Source organism: Pelecanus crispus, chromosome 1 (genome assembly GCF_030463565.1).
Source record: "Pelecanus crispus isolate bPelCri1 chromosome 1, bPelCri1.pri, whole genome shotgun sequence".
NCBI lineage: Eukaryota > Metazoa > Chordata > Aves > Pelecaniformes > Pelecanidae > Pelecanus > Pelecanus crispus.
The window spans coordinates 83241655-83256299 of NC_134643.1; the positions used below are offsets into that span (position 1 = coordinate 83241655).

The window sequence follows — 14645 nt, forward strand, 5'->3', positions numbered from 1 at the left end:
GAATTGATAGAAAAGTTTTAGCTATTGACTTTTATTTTACATATTCTATTTTGTGTAAATCAATCCTTGAATTTTATTGTCATATTCCTTAATGTGCTGTTGTCATCTTTAAGTGTTGAAACTTTTTGCAGATTCTTCAGAATAAATGGGTAGATGAATAGATGACAAAGGTGAGTAGGAAAAGAAAATTCTCTGGGTATCTGCCCTAGTGTTTGACTGCTGTTGCCTTGTTAGACTGGAGCCCTTGCAGGTATTGTAAACTTGACTGTATGTGGCCTTAAACAGGCTGATACAGTGTCTAAGGTGGGGTTACATCAGGTGTCCTCCTGAGACACTTCCCAAACTAAATTTATTCTGTGATTCCTTGAATATATTCAATTGTATTGGTTTGCTTGGGCTGCGGAAAAGAATTAGTTACAAAGGGCCAGACTCGTGTTTCTCTTAAAAGTCCCATAGATTTCAGTTGAATCGATTGTAATATAAGCAGCTATTACTGTAAAATAGGTGATGTTTTGCATCTGCTTGCTTTGGGTTTTCTTTTTTTTATTAAAAAGGTATTTTATTTAGGAAGTGTTTATTAAGTCAGTACTGGGATTGAAATAAACCAGCCTCACTTCCCAGGAGAAAATTCCTGTGATGTGTTCAGTGGTGTTGTCTTTTTCTTTTTCCCCATAACCTTGAAGTTACTTCCTTTAATATGTGATTGGGCATGCTTCTGTTGTGTGTTCAAATACAGGTGCTAACTGCCATATTATTCTGCCTTTCATTATGGAGCTGATATGCATACTGCTTCATGGTGGTGGGGTTTTCCTACATGTCCTATTATATGACTAAATACACCCTGTAACATGGTGGAGAACATTGGCATTTTGGTGATGCCTGATTTTCACTATCTCATGATATGGGTGTGGCATACAGCCCTTGAACAACTTTGTATGGGGTGGTATTGTCTGTTTGACTGAAAGATAAAGGGGCAGTTTTTTGAGTGAAGAAGCAAAATACTCTTGTTTCAGTCTCAGCCTTGCATCTTAGATGTTAGTTTCTCAGTCCACTCATCTAACCACCTTCTTTAATAACTGGCATGTACAGATAGACATAAGTTTGTATACCTACAGGGATTTAGATGCTCTACTTCAAGGAAAAAAAAAAAAAGTAGGCTTTCTTTTTTCTAATGTAGCATGAAATCAGTTTGCATCTCTATATAAAGAGATGTGGGTGCTATATGCATTTGGCAATGGTTCATTGGTTTGAATAATATTAAATGGCACTTTCTAAAGTAGTTAATTTTCTCCTTTTTCTTAAAATTTTGAAGCTGTGTTTGCCTTGTATTGGGCTTAAAAATGACTTAAACCCCACCCCAAACAACCCAAACCAAAAATTGAGAACAATAAACCCCCCCACCTTTCTAAAAATAGAAAACTTAATTGAATTTCCGAGTTTATTTGGGCATGTCATTCTCTGAAATGATAAAAAGCTTGTATTTCTATTTCTTCTTAAAAGGTCTTCCTAATGTTTACCTTCGGTTCTAGCCAGATGTCTTACAGATATCTCATTAAAAAATTATAGCTTATCCAAGATTCATTAATGAGCACTCGAAGTAGCATATTTCTTAATAGTCAAAGAATTTTGAGTATCTCTGAGGAAATAATTAGCCTAATTTCTTCTTATGCAACTAAATTATTATATCTTTGGCACAAACTCTTTGTGATTTTATGCAGTTGAAAATTTTGCCACCATTATGATGCTTATAAAAGGTGTATTGATTAGCCATATGCTGTGGTTCATTGTTATTCTAAAATGCTTTTTTAAATAAAAGTGGGAAAGGCCGTTATAGAAGTCTTGTGTTAATTTTGTTACTTTCAAGGTTTTTTTTTTTTTTTTAAATCATGTTTATGGTAATTACTAATGCAGTCTGATTTTCCAAATTGGAAGATGGTCCTAAATTTCCCTCTGGTCTCATGTCCTCATGGTCTTGTGATGTTAGCCCCTGCTCAATTGTATACTTTTATTGTTAGATACAGATGATAAATATTGAAAATTTAATGCAGAATTTAGGAGCTGTTAAGAGCTTTCCCATTATAGAAAAGCTTTCCCTCTTTTTCTATAGCAAGACTGTGAACTCTACTCATTAAATAAAAAAAAGCTAAGTGAATGTTAACCACATGGATCATGCTGTCTTTGTAGGAAATTTTTCCATTCAATTTTACTGTATAGTCAGCTGCTTTAATAAGGAAAAAAAAGAAAAGTCTGCAGAAGCTTTTTGTTGCAAACAAGGTATTGCTATAAGGCAAATTACAGAATTGGAAGTCACAAAAATAAAACAGTAAAAGGACTGAACTTTCCATTGATTTGAAGGATTAAGAATTACTGCATCATGTTGTTTCATTCTTTTTGAAGAAGAAAGTGAAAAATCACCTACATTTCAGTACCTCATTACAGCTACCATTTTTAGAAATTGATACCTGACAGGTATGCTACAAGAATTTAGCCTTAATGCTAGGAAGGGAAGTTGGAATTCCTCAATCTCAAAAAAAAAAAAAAAAAGCCCCAAACCAAATCAAATAAAAAAAAACCCCAAACCTAAACCTGCTAGTAGCTATTGTTTAATTGTTGTTTTGACAGTGGTCTTTGATAATATTTATATTGTTTTTCATGCCACTGAATTCCTGGTCAAAATAAATGAAAAGTATTCCTCTGTTTATTGTCTAAGTGTTACTAAACAGGTTACTTTTGGTGCTGCGATCTCAAGCAGGAGTGAGGTGAGAAATGTGTTTTGTTTTGTTTTGTTTTTTTTTCTTTTAGAAAATTTTACAGATGCTCTAAATTTATTTTAGTTTCCGTTATGCTGTACATTCATATTCTGGTCTTTCTTGGGCTATGTATCCTTTTGGATATGTGTATTCTGTAATCAAAAATTTCTAATTAGTGACTTAGTAGCTACTATAAGTTATTAAGATGCCACATGCTTATCCTGCAACTGTAATTGGTATAGAGCAGGAGAAAAGTCTGTATCAGCTGGGTAAAAAGAAGAAAGTTTGTTTCTGTTTTAAAATTGCTAAGAGGTGCTTGGAGTTTTGGCAGAAGAGCCATAAGGAAAAGTGCATTTGAGCTTGTTAGAACTTTGTGATACAGAAATTTATCATCTGTTCTGCTCTTTATCGCAAAGGTATTGCCAGTATATATGCTTTCTAAATTACTACTTTTTTATTTTATTTTATTTTATTGTTGTTTTTTTAATCTTGTACTTATTTTGGATAGGCTTTTTGGAGCCTTCAGCTTTGGCCAAAGATTTATTCTTCAAATAATGCGGTCTGTGTTGTGTCCGGTGAAGAAACAGCTAATAAGCGTGTCCTAGATTGAACACATTGAATGAGTCATTTAGTAAGCATAAACATACAAGTAAAACTGATACGTTGTCATAGGTAGGGGTTAACCACCAACAGTGTTTGCCAGAAATACAAATGCAGCAGCCACACCCTCAGCCAGCTCCACACATACTGTTCTGAGAAAACAAACAGCAATATGCTCGTAAGTTGTTCCTTTAAAAGGTACAAAATTCTGCAAGTCAGTTAGCTACTTACTCAAAATTACAGGCCAGGTAATATATCATCCAGTTGAATGTACCTGGCAAAATTAATTGTCTTTATTACTGAGGCAGATTTCTATTTTATTTATCAAGTAATAGATCAGGACTTGATTAATTTGAATTCTTACTAAGCAGAGGTAGACTTTTAAGGGAACGAAGAATCCTTCTTAATTCACTGTTTGGTCTCTCTATCACTTTTGCCTTTTGGATATGAAGAATACCGGGATTTCTGGTGGGATTACAACATTCCTTCTTCTCCTAACAGTGGGAATGGGGAAGAGAGGCTTTTTCCCCAGCTTACATTTTTCTGTTTTATTCCTTGTGAATGGCTCCTGATCTTCCTGTATATAAAACCATGATTTTGGTATGTCTGTTAGGTAAGTGCATTTCACAAAGTTCTCATGACCTACCTTAAGCTGATGTCAGGCTTCGGTGACTGCATTTTATGTAGGAGAGCTTGCAAAGACCTCAGATATGCACAGCTGTCTGTGTTTGAATATATTCGTCATGCATTGTTATCAGTTATAGAGAACGAAGTCTTGAGCAACCTGATCTGTATGCAGTGTTGACCCTGCTTTGAGCAGGGGCTTGGATTGCATGACCTGCTGGTCTGAATTCTGGCCTAAATTATTGTATGATTTGATCAATACAAACTTGTTGATACAATCTACTGAAAATGCAGTGGCTTACATATTTATGATCCATAAAAAGTTTCCTTCTTTTCACAGGAGTGTGACTGGAGAGCTTCTCAAGCCTTTTAAGACATGACTGTCTTGAGAACTGTAATGTTTTGGAAATGGCCTGGGCTGGATGACCTACTGTGTCTTTTCCAGCCATAATTTCTATGAATCTGTAATTTTGAGGTTGACTTCTTGTTGCCCAATTTTACAGTTACTTAATTCCAGTATCAGGCATATTTTAAGAGACCACATTTAGTCATGGTAAGACTGTGTGGGTTGTTTCGTCTTTTTGTGTTATTTTTTAAATCCTTCTGCAGATTGTCAGCACTTAATGTATTCTTTCCTATTCCGGTGCCACAAATAATGTTCCTAGTCTGTGAGGAGAGAAAAGTCTGATTACCCATTTTGGAATAGATGATTGATTAAAAAAAGCTGCTTCCAAAATTGTTGCAGTTCTGTGTGAGGTGTTAGGCTAGTTCTGCTGTTTATTTATGCCAGAAATGCATTTCCATCACCAGAATAAGGGGTGGAATTGAGAAATTGTGTATTTGGTCATATTTTCAGCATTGTTATCAGTTAAGTTTATAACATTATTTAAACATTTTTTGGAGCTAAATGTGCATGTACTTTTGAGGGCTATGAAAGACTCCTAGCTAAAAATAGGCTTGATTAATTTTTTTCTAAACAGTTCTTAAAACATTGGTGTGGCCCTGTTCCTGTCTCCTTGCAGAAAGCACCCTTTTCTTTTTATGCAAGAAGAAACATCTTTTTGGAAGGACATCTCCTAGTAAGAGCTCTTGCACTAACACTCTTTGGCTGAAGAGAACACCCCAGCCTTTGAGTTTTTGAAGTGCCCTATGTCAGCATCCCTCAGGACTTCATCCATGCTCATCTATCCTAATTTGCTGCCTGCTTACTTGTGATACATGCTAAGTTTGCCAGTTTCATTCTGATTTTGTTTGGGTTTTTTTTTTGCCTATAGCAAACAAAGCATGTAAACAAATCAGGATTTGTTTTTGGCGTGCTAGAAACTTAGCTTTGTCTTTGAAAACAGAGGTGTATGTACATGTATGAATATATATTATACATACACAAATAGCAAACAGTCCTTCCTAGCTGGTTGAGAATCACTTAGCCTAGAATTCCTGTGGGATCTCCAAAGAACTGGAAATTGGAGGATTAGCAGTTAGGTGTGAAAGCACCATTGATACTACTGAGACTTGCTTGAGGTCTGTTTCTTTTTTATTCCATTTAAATGATGTGTGGAATAATTCATAGATTAATTATGCTGTTACAGCCATGAAAAGTCTGTGTTAAAATTTGTGCAGTAAGGTAATCTTAGGTCGAAATAGTCTTGTGATCATTACCAGACTTATGAAAACTGTATATGAAATGTAATAACAAAGATGATGGATTCAGTAACAGGTTGTTCTGCATTTTTTTCTTCTGCCCCACATCCTTTTTCTCTATCAAAAGTTACTTCTGTTTTATGTATACATAGGTGCTTATAAATTCCCTTGTAGGGGTTTATGTTGCCTTCCTGGAAATCCTCACTAGTATTTAACAACATGTTTTGCCTACAGAGGCTTCTGTACTTTACTGCCTTATGTCAGTGCTGCATTTCATGATAAATGAAAGTAGTTAATCACTTTGTAGGACATTATTTTTCATATTTTAATGGTATTTTTGTTTGGCTTTTTAAATTTTTTTTTTTAAAAAAGCCTCTCCGTTTTAGCATGCCTTTCCAAAATTGCTTTAATTCCTGTTGCCCTCCTCTGAACTTGTTCCAGTTTGTCTTTTGAAAACACAGTGCTGAATATGGAATGTGCTTTCTCCAGTTGAGACATAAGCAGTTCTGAGACAATGGGAATAATGTGTCTTGTTCTCCAGGGAGAAAATCTGCTGTGGCCCTTTGAAGTAATTACTGTGGTCCCTTGAAGTAACTTTGGGTAGAGCCTGTAGGACCTGTTAATGTGATACATAGTGTGTAGATAAAATACCTATTTGTCTTTCTAAAGCCTCTCTTTCTCCAACTGACTGCTCGGATTGCTACTTGAATGCTGCATTTTGCAGTACCTATATAAATCATCAGTCTGTTTTGGATGGCATTTAATAGTAGGTAATGTGAATATATTAACAGTCTCAGTTGTTTGCGCGTTGCTGCCTGCTTCAGCAGTGGTGGTCTGTCTGTACAACTTCCATTGCTATCATTTGTGTGTGCATGCATTACTTTTTTGAGTTTTATATTAAAGCTCTGAATGTCAGTGGAATGCATGAATGTTTGACCAGTTAAGGTTAACATTGGTGGGAAAAATACCCAACTACCTTCTTTCTCTCTTAAAATAAAACAACATAAAACCCAACCAACATAAAACCAGCAAAATGCCTTGCAATCACTAAAAAGATATTTAGTTCTTATACCACATGTGAATATTGGACAATACTCTTCTTTAACAGATTCTGTCTGCTTACATTGTGTTAGTGGTGATTTAAACTAAGTTCATCAGCAAGAACTTGGAAATTAGTTTGTTCAAATTTCGAAGATGTGTGTTTGAATTGAAGTTTTTCTTGGTAGTGATTTTCAGCAGTGGATATAAACTGAAAGTGTCCCCTTCTGACATTCTAATACTTTAATTTGGAGATTTCCTTCAAACCCCTTAAATTCTTCTGTTTCTGAGTATGTGTTTTCACAGTAATAAAAGTTTCATCAGCCTATAGTCTATTTTAACTGAAGTCAATTAACTTTACAAACATTTTGACATTCTTTAAAGACCCTAAAGGTTTTTTGGATCATCCTTCATTCACGTATCAGAATGATATATTTTTTTTTAAATACATATAATACCCTTCTTTGAACAGCCGTGTGTATCTTGAGTTACTTGCATTAACTGAGTAACTTATCCTGCATTTTTGTTAAAGGAACTGCAGTTTAACTATAAATATATCAAAATGCCACAGAATTCAGGGCTACAACTCAAAAATGCTGATCAGTTTGTAAAATCTAAATCAGCCCCTCCATGAAACCTAGGGAAGGACCTCTGTGGTAGCAGAAAAATTTCCAGAAATTCACCACAGTCTTTTTCTAAGTTGCAGTTTGTGTTGATGTTGCCAGACAGCTAAGAAGAGATGGGAAAAGCAGGAAATTTTTTTGGATTTAATCACTATGCTGATTTGGAAAAGCAACTTAACAGTGGAAAATATTTTTGTATTTTAAATCATAAACACAAAACTGTGAAGTACAGGGTAGATCGTAATTGCATTAAATTGGATCGTCTTCATTAGTAATGAAGAAAATTCTTCATTTTGGAATCTGATGGTCAGAAATCCTACTTCCTGGATCTTTTTTTTTTTTTTAATATCCAGACTACATTATCTGCTGTTTTCAGTACCATTTGTTGAGGTACTGGGCACTTGACTGCTATACTTGAGAGTGATAGATACAGCTTTTAAAATACCATCTTTCTGTTTTCCTATCTTGAAAAGCTTTTTCTACATTCTGCCTTCAAAAGATCCTTGACAATATTGATGGGCAGTGCTTATCTTTTCCCTTGAAGATACTCAAATTCCATTGTAAAAGACCCAATTTTTTCATCTGTCTTGATGGGTAAAATAGTGCTTCTTAAGAGAGATCTTGCAGTTTTAGCCCTTGCATCCTCTAAGTGAAAAAGTTCTTACTTAGGTCCCTTGATCTTTTGTAGAGCTTGTAAATCAGGAAGACTTCAGGTAACTTGTGGAAATAGTACTTGGATGAGAGACTGAATATTCATTTCGAAATGAGATGATGAGATTACGAGGAGTGCATAGGTGAACTAGGTAGCAGTTGTATCCAAGTGAAGGTCTCTACTCATCTGTTATGTTACTGAAGTACAAATACATGAGTCATTTTGCCGTTTCATTCCTAGCTGATCATAAAATAAGCACATTTCTTTTATGAGACTGGCCAATGAAGTATACCCGTTTTCCTGCAGTGTAGAGCATTGTATTACTTCATACTGCTGGGCTTTTAGGATTTGACCATACTGACTTGTGCTACCCAAGTTTGTCCTTTAAAACTAATGCTATGCCTTTGGTTTTACAAAGTATTTATTGCTATTTTATGAGTAAAGGGGATATAACAGCTCAGTGGTTTTGTTCTTGTTTTTAAATCAAGATTTCTGCTGTATTCTAGTACCAGTTGAAAGATGGATGACGATGACTTTGGAGGATTTGAGGTATGTTATTTGGATGACTTAATTTTGAAATTTAACTATTTTCTACTCTTTTTATAGGATTTTATAGCATTTTGTAAAATGTAACAATTTTTTCGTGTTTCTAGGCAGCAGAGAGTTATGAGTGTGGAAATGGTGAAAAGCAGACTACGTCCCCTGCTATTGCTTGGGCAGCATTTCCTACAGGTATTGATAGAATCACTATAAAAACTCTTAATAATGTACTGCTGTCCTTCTGTATTCACTGTAAATATTAGTGCCCAGAAGGGCGTATATACGCAATAGAGGAATGGGCGGTGGTGAAAACCTAGTATAAGAATGTTCCTGAGTTACTATTCTGGGAAGCTGCACTTCTCAAACTTTCTTGAGGAATGAAAGAGAAGTACAGTTTATCCAGTTCAAAGGCTGATTGGCATCCCATGGGAAGAAGAAACAGAGCTGCTTCACTCAAGGGATGTTCTTTTGAGTATGGAAGGTCTGTTGCAAATGATGGGAAAACATACAAAAAGTAAACTTAAAAATAGGACTTGAACATGTTGCTTTCTCCATTAGATTTCTTTGACTGTGATAAAGTCTTAGTTGCTTTGGGGCGGCACGAGGGGGATGATCTCTTTTACTTAAGCAGTTTTGAAAGTTAGAAAATATATTACACATCCTTTATCTCAAGCAGAAAGTGAAACATTATGAAGCAACTTTTATTAATTTATATAAATGCCTGGTGCCTGCCTGGATTTTAAGAAATTAATAAAAGCTCATTGATAGTGGATAAATGTACATATCAGTAGAACTAAAAGATTAAGGAGGTGTTAACTGATTGGGAATTGATTTTCTTGTGGAAATTTAGTTTAGATTTCACTGTTTTCACAAAAAGAAGCATTGCTTAAGCAGCATTAGGGAAAAAAAAAACCCAAAACAGCCCACATTTTATTCTTTGGTCAAGAGCTAAAGATTTCTCCCTGTTTTTATATTATTGTGCTGAGTAAACTATGCCAACTAATTATAGTTTTAAAAATAAGACAGGGATTTGTCTTAATATGAGGTCTCCATAAATCATGTTCTTCAAATGTATATATGTATTTATTTATTTCTGGCACTACTGGCTTTCATCCATTACAGAATAGTTAGTTTTATGTGTTATTGAAATACAGGAAAACATACTAAAGAATCTATATTTTCCCAAATAACTTTATTATTCACCTTGTCATTTTGACTGTTATTCAAAAATACTGCTTAAATTCATTTGCATATTTGAATGTGTTTAATTAAATTAAATCCAATATAGCTATCTGGTGTCTATCTCATGAAGTCTAATTTAAATCTAATAAGGTGTATAGAATTTAAATGATTTGTAAGTAACACGGAAGTTTTTTGTATGATTTGTGACACAGAAGTCTTAGGGTAGGTTATACCAAGGTATTTTAAGTATTTCAAAATTAAAAGAAAACCCCTTGCATTCAGAATATTTTATTACTGTGACGTCTTTATGTGACTTTTTCATGCAAATGTTGCTGTGAACAAATTAACTTATTTCAAGAGATTCAGTATTTGTATTCATAAAGTTGAAAAGGAGGAAAATCTATTAAAAAAACCAAAACACTTTGGTAATAAGTTGTTCTTTGGAAAGATGAAATCTCTCTGTGAACAGTAATGGAGTACTATGCCTTATGTTTAAGCCTCAAACTTAAATACAGTTCAGAACTGAAAACAAAAATGTAAGTTTTTAAGAACTCTAAAATAAATTATGGAATATTCGAGTGCCTTATCACTAGTCTCCCTGGTTCCCAGAAGAGATTCAAAGAGGCTGACTGTATTAATTATTATGGCTGGCCAGAAGACTCATGTTTGTTATTGTAAGGCACTTGTCAGGGGGTTTAGCTCTTTGGATTCATAAACTAACTTTTTGAGGAAAAAAATGTAACAGTTGTGCTGTTTTCAAATAATTTCATTTATTGAACACTAATATTAAATAGTTAAACTGAGCTATTTTTTAATACAGTGGCCAAATCTAACTGTGAGTGTGGTGTTATTGACTTCAGAGATGTTAGTGGGGGTAACTTGATAGGCTATTTATTTAAGAAAGTAACTCTCAAATATTTTAGACTCTAGAATGGTCCTTGCAACTGATAAGCAAGATATGTCAATGAAAGAAATAATTATTTGTAAGGCAGTTTTGCTTTGTTTCTTCTTTAGATGCTTAGTAGTAGAAATACACTTATACAACTTAATAAAAATAAAAGTTTTAAGAGCGGTGTCAGTTTGCAATTCAGTAAGTGTGTGCTGCAATATTGAAGTACCTACTTTTTATTTATTTATTTGTTTTAGGGTTTTTTTCTTCCTGAAGAAGAGATGTAAAAACTGTCAATTTTCTTGCAGTTCTGTAGGTGCCAGGTTCTGTACCTTTATGTCTGTAAGGAGGATCTTGAAATTTAGCACTATGCTTGCATGTCAATAGATTCTGGTGTTATCTCTGCTTTTCTAAGGTTATGAATAATATGTCTGTTGCTGATAGTGAATAGTAGGAACAGGATCTGGGTCTCTACATGCTGTGTCAGTGTTTCATTTTGGCAGGAATTCTTCTCTGGACATCAGAAGGAGCTCACGTAATGGAGCAGATGGAACAACCAAGCAGATGTTCACCAAAAAAAGACTGTTTTGGCTGAGATGGAGCCTCATGAATCTATCTGTGTGGATTGTTCTAGCTAAAACAAAAGTTATTTAAAAAAAAAAAAAAAGACAAAGCAGGGTGAGAGATGCCTTTTCAGTGAAATTAAGACAGAATTCCCATCTGGGAATGGGTTGGAAGTGCAGTCTGAGCAGGTGTTTCTGATTCAAGCTGTGTGGATTCAGAATGATTTTGTTTACAAGTGTTAGGTGAGACCAGCTTCATGGTAGTGTTAACTGTGGATGAGGTGGAGATTTTTTTTTTTTTTTAGCTTCATTTCATGAGAAAATGAGGCTTATGCTATTGCTTTCAGTCCCTGTTCTCCCATTATGGATTTTTAATATGTTGCTTAGTTACAGTGAAATCATTTATAGTCTTAGGTAATTGCACTTCTTTTTTTAATCACGAGCTGAGTAATGATAGAGATTGACCTGGTGCTTCACCAGAGAAAAGGAAGGTTGGATCCAGTCACTGTAGATTCTATAGAAGCTGTCTGATGTTGAAACACATTTGGAGATTTAGAAGAGCTATAGCCTATAGCTACCATCTAGGACCATGGGAGATAACAGAACTAAAAGAACTAGGGGACAAGAACACAACTGTATGGAGCCAGCCCTAAAGTAGAACCATCTCGATTTCACTGTTTTACATGACCTAGGCAACCTCCATTTGTTTAATGGCAATGTAATCAGTTCAGTCCATGAGCTGGATGAACAGCTGTTCAGATGCCCAAAAGCTGAATTCAGTTTTTAGGGTGAGCTTGAGTAGCTTCTTTGTGTCCATCAGTTGTATTGACTAAGTGTCTGCTGACTGTAATACTCACGTAGCCATGTAAATTTACATGTCTTAATGTGGAGCCATATTGCATTCCCAAGTTCACTTGGTTTGATTGCTTACAGGGTAACGCTTTTCTTCAGTTTTCTTCTGTCCTTCAGCCACATACATTAGAAAAATTGTTAATTTTTAATGTCTGTATTGATCCAAGGTTATTTTACTTATTAATTTTTGACTGAAACATAATTTCTGTACTTCCTGGAGCAAAGATGTGTCAGAGGAGCTCTACTTACTTGTTGATTTATTAAGTTCTTTTGGGAATCTTTTCTATGCTTTGTGTCATGTCAATATGCTTACTTCCTATAAGGAGATCTGGAGGTAGCATATATAATTTTGAAGCTCTTGATTTACCTTTTGGATTAATTTGGCTGTTTGATGCTTGGTCTGACAGTGAGAATTCTCGATGCCTGCTTGGATAACTGAACGTCCTGAAATTACTGGAGAAGATTTTTGTCCTTGTTCTAATATTCTTTCATTAACAATGCAGGTGGACTCCATGTATGCAAAGCCCCTTTTTCATGTTTCAACTAAGAACTCAGTATTTGTGATGGTCTTGTTTGCAGCATTGAAAGAACAGGTGTTTTGTATTCTATGCAATATGAGATGGGGTGATCTGCACTAGTGGGCAGAAGTAAGCAGACATCTGCATGGCTTGAAAGGTGCTGCTTTCAGCTGTTGTGTTGAAATGGTTGTTTTCTGTTTTTTCTTTTCATAATAAATTTTGTTTTTCTGGAGAATGCTAACATCTTGACTTGGGAGGGATGATGGAGGGGTGGGAAATAGTAGTAGGAAATTAATATATCCCTAAGGAGATTGGAGGGAACTGGTTTCATTCCTTGCCATGATTGGACAGGTTTCAAAGGTCTTTGATAATGGTATACAGCCTCATTTAACTCTGGAACAGTCTTGTTTTTCATTTGCTAACATTTCCATTGCCTGGGATATGCTGCTTTAAAAATAAGTTGTATAACTTTTCAGATTTGACTATCTAGAATTTACATGTGGTTAAACCATTGTCTTGTTGCATGTTTATTAGATTACATACCACCTCTTCTCTCTCTTCCTTTTAGTTGCCAACTGCTTTAAAAGACAGTCATATTGACTGAATATTTTGGCAGTTTTCTGGAAACCAATTTCTTAAAAAAAAAAAAAAAACCAACAAAAAAACCCCCCAAAGAACTAATGGGAATGAGTTCTCAGTTTTCTTATGTTGTGTAGTCATTGAATACTGAAAGATTTGTTTCTGAGGTTCAACTAAATGGTTGCAGTGTTGTAAACTTTTGGTAGCTGTATATAAATTTTACTTAAATAAGAAGTTAGGAAATAAAATTAGTATTTCCGTATGACCTTAGATTTAAGATGTTGGAATAGCATATGTAATTACTTATTTTCTAGACTAGTTTGGCTTTGGGAGAATACAATGTGGGGAAGAGCTTTCTGCTGTGAACTATAAGAAATCATGTTGAAAGCACATTAGAGTGGTTTTTCTTCCTCTCTATGTCAATGTACCACTGTAAACTGGTATGTGTAGAGAAGCAGCCAAGTGTTTCCTGTTGACAGGAGGACATTCAAGCTCATTGAAGTCAACAGAGAAATTGCTATCAACTTCAGCACTATGTGGACATTTACCTGTTGATCCTAATTCCAGTTACACTTTTGGAATTAACACTGACTTATGTTTTGCTTGTTTTTGAAGTCTGTATTCCCCAACAGATATGGACATACTCCTCGTTCTGGTGAATCGGTGATCTGCAAATACGGTGATTAAAAGCGTTGGTTTTGGAAAGGGAAAACTGCTAAGGGAACTACTAAAACTCCTACAGCTTTGTAGAATGCTATGCATGCCATCTGAGACTCATACAACACTTCTTATGGTCATATAAGGTGTCAGTTGATATCTATTAATGTGTCCCTCCACTCATTCTTTAAGCAATTTAACCCTTTCTAATAGTTATCCATTTACATTGAACTAAAAGCAGTGTAAGTACAGCAAATACTTCATGTGTTTTGAATTAAATTTATTAGTTGTTGTTTTTTGTTTCACAGGAAAAGAAGTTTTTTTTCTTTTGAGCAGATTCTGTTTTTCTTTCATAAATTAAGTTGTTTTCCACTGACAATGATAGGTTAATTTTATTTGGTGTTTGTTACTATGTATTTTGGAGTGCATTTGACATATTCTGTTGTCTGCTAGTTTGCTGCATATTGGGCAAAAGTAAATTGGTTGATGTCTGTAGGTACAGTAATTTTCAGTTTATTTTTCCCTAAGCTGCTTATTCAGCATTATGCAGGCTGTATATCCCTGTGTTCTAGCTCTGATGTTACAGTTGTCAGAAATTCCTGCCTCATAGAATACAGTTTCCTGTCTCACACAGTTGTGCTTGAGCAACCATATGTGGGGCTGGGATTTAAGCAGATCACTGAAGTTTGGACACACAAAACCAGTCTTAAACTTTCTATCTGAATGTTACTTTTAACTGAAAATGTTCAGTGATACAGTTTACAGTGTATACAGTATAATTTAAAGGGTCATTGAATTGTATCATCGAAGACATGGGTAGTTGAGGATGGAAATATAGTTTTTGTTTCTTGGGTTTTTTATTTTTAACAGCTGAAACCTACATGTAGGTGAACAGTGCTGCAAGTAGTTTGCAACACTCGACAAAAGTATGTTAAAG

The 14645-nt window shown here is 34.9% G+C and overlaps 1 protein-coding gene across 1 annotated transcript in view; it reads left to right on the forward strand.

Moving 5' to 3' along the window:
- The first annotated feature begins 8447 nt into the window (after positions 1-8447).
- The window catches only part of CCDC91 (coiled-coil domain containing 91), a 133314-nt gene continuing 127116 nt past the window's right edge, over positions 8448-14645 (forward strand). The window contains exons 1-2 of the mRNA XM_075707682.1: positions 8448-8477; positions 8582-8660. Coding sequence (XP_075563797.1) covers positions 8448-8477; positions 8582-8660 — 109 coding nt within the window. The remainder of the gene's footprint in view (positions 8478-8581; positions 8661-14645) is intronic.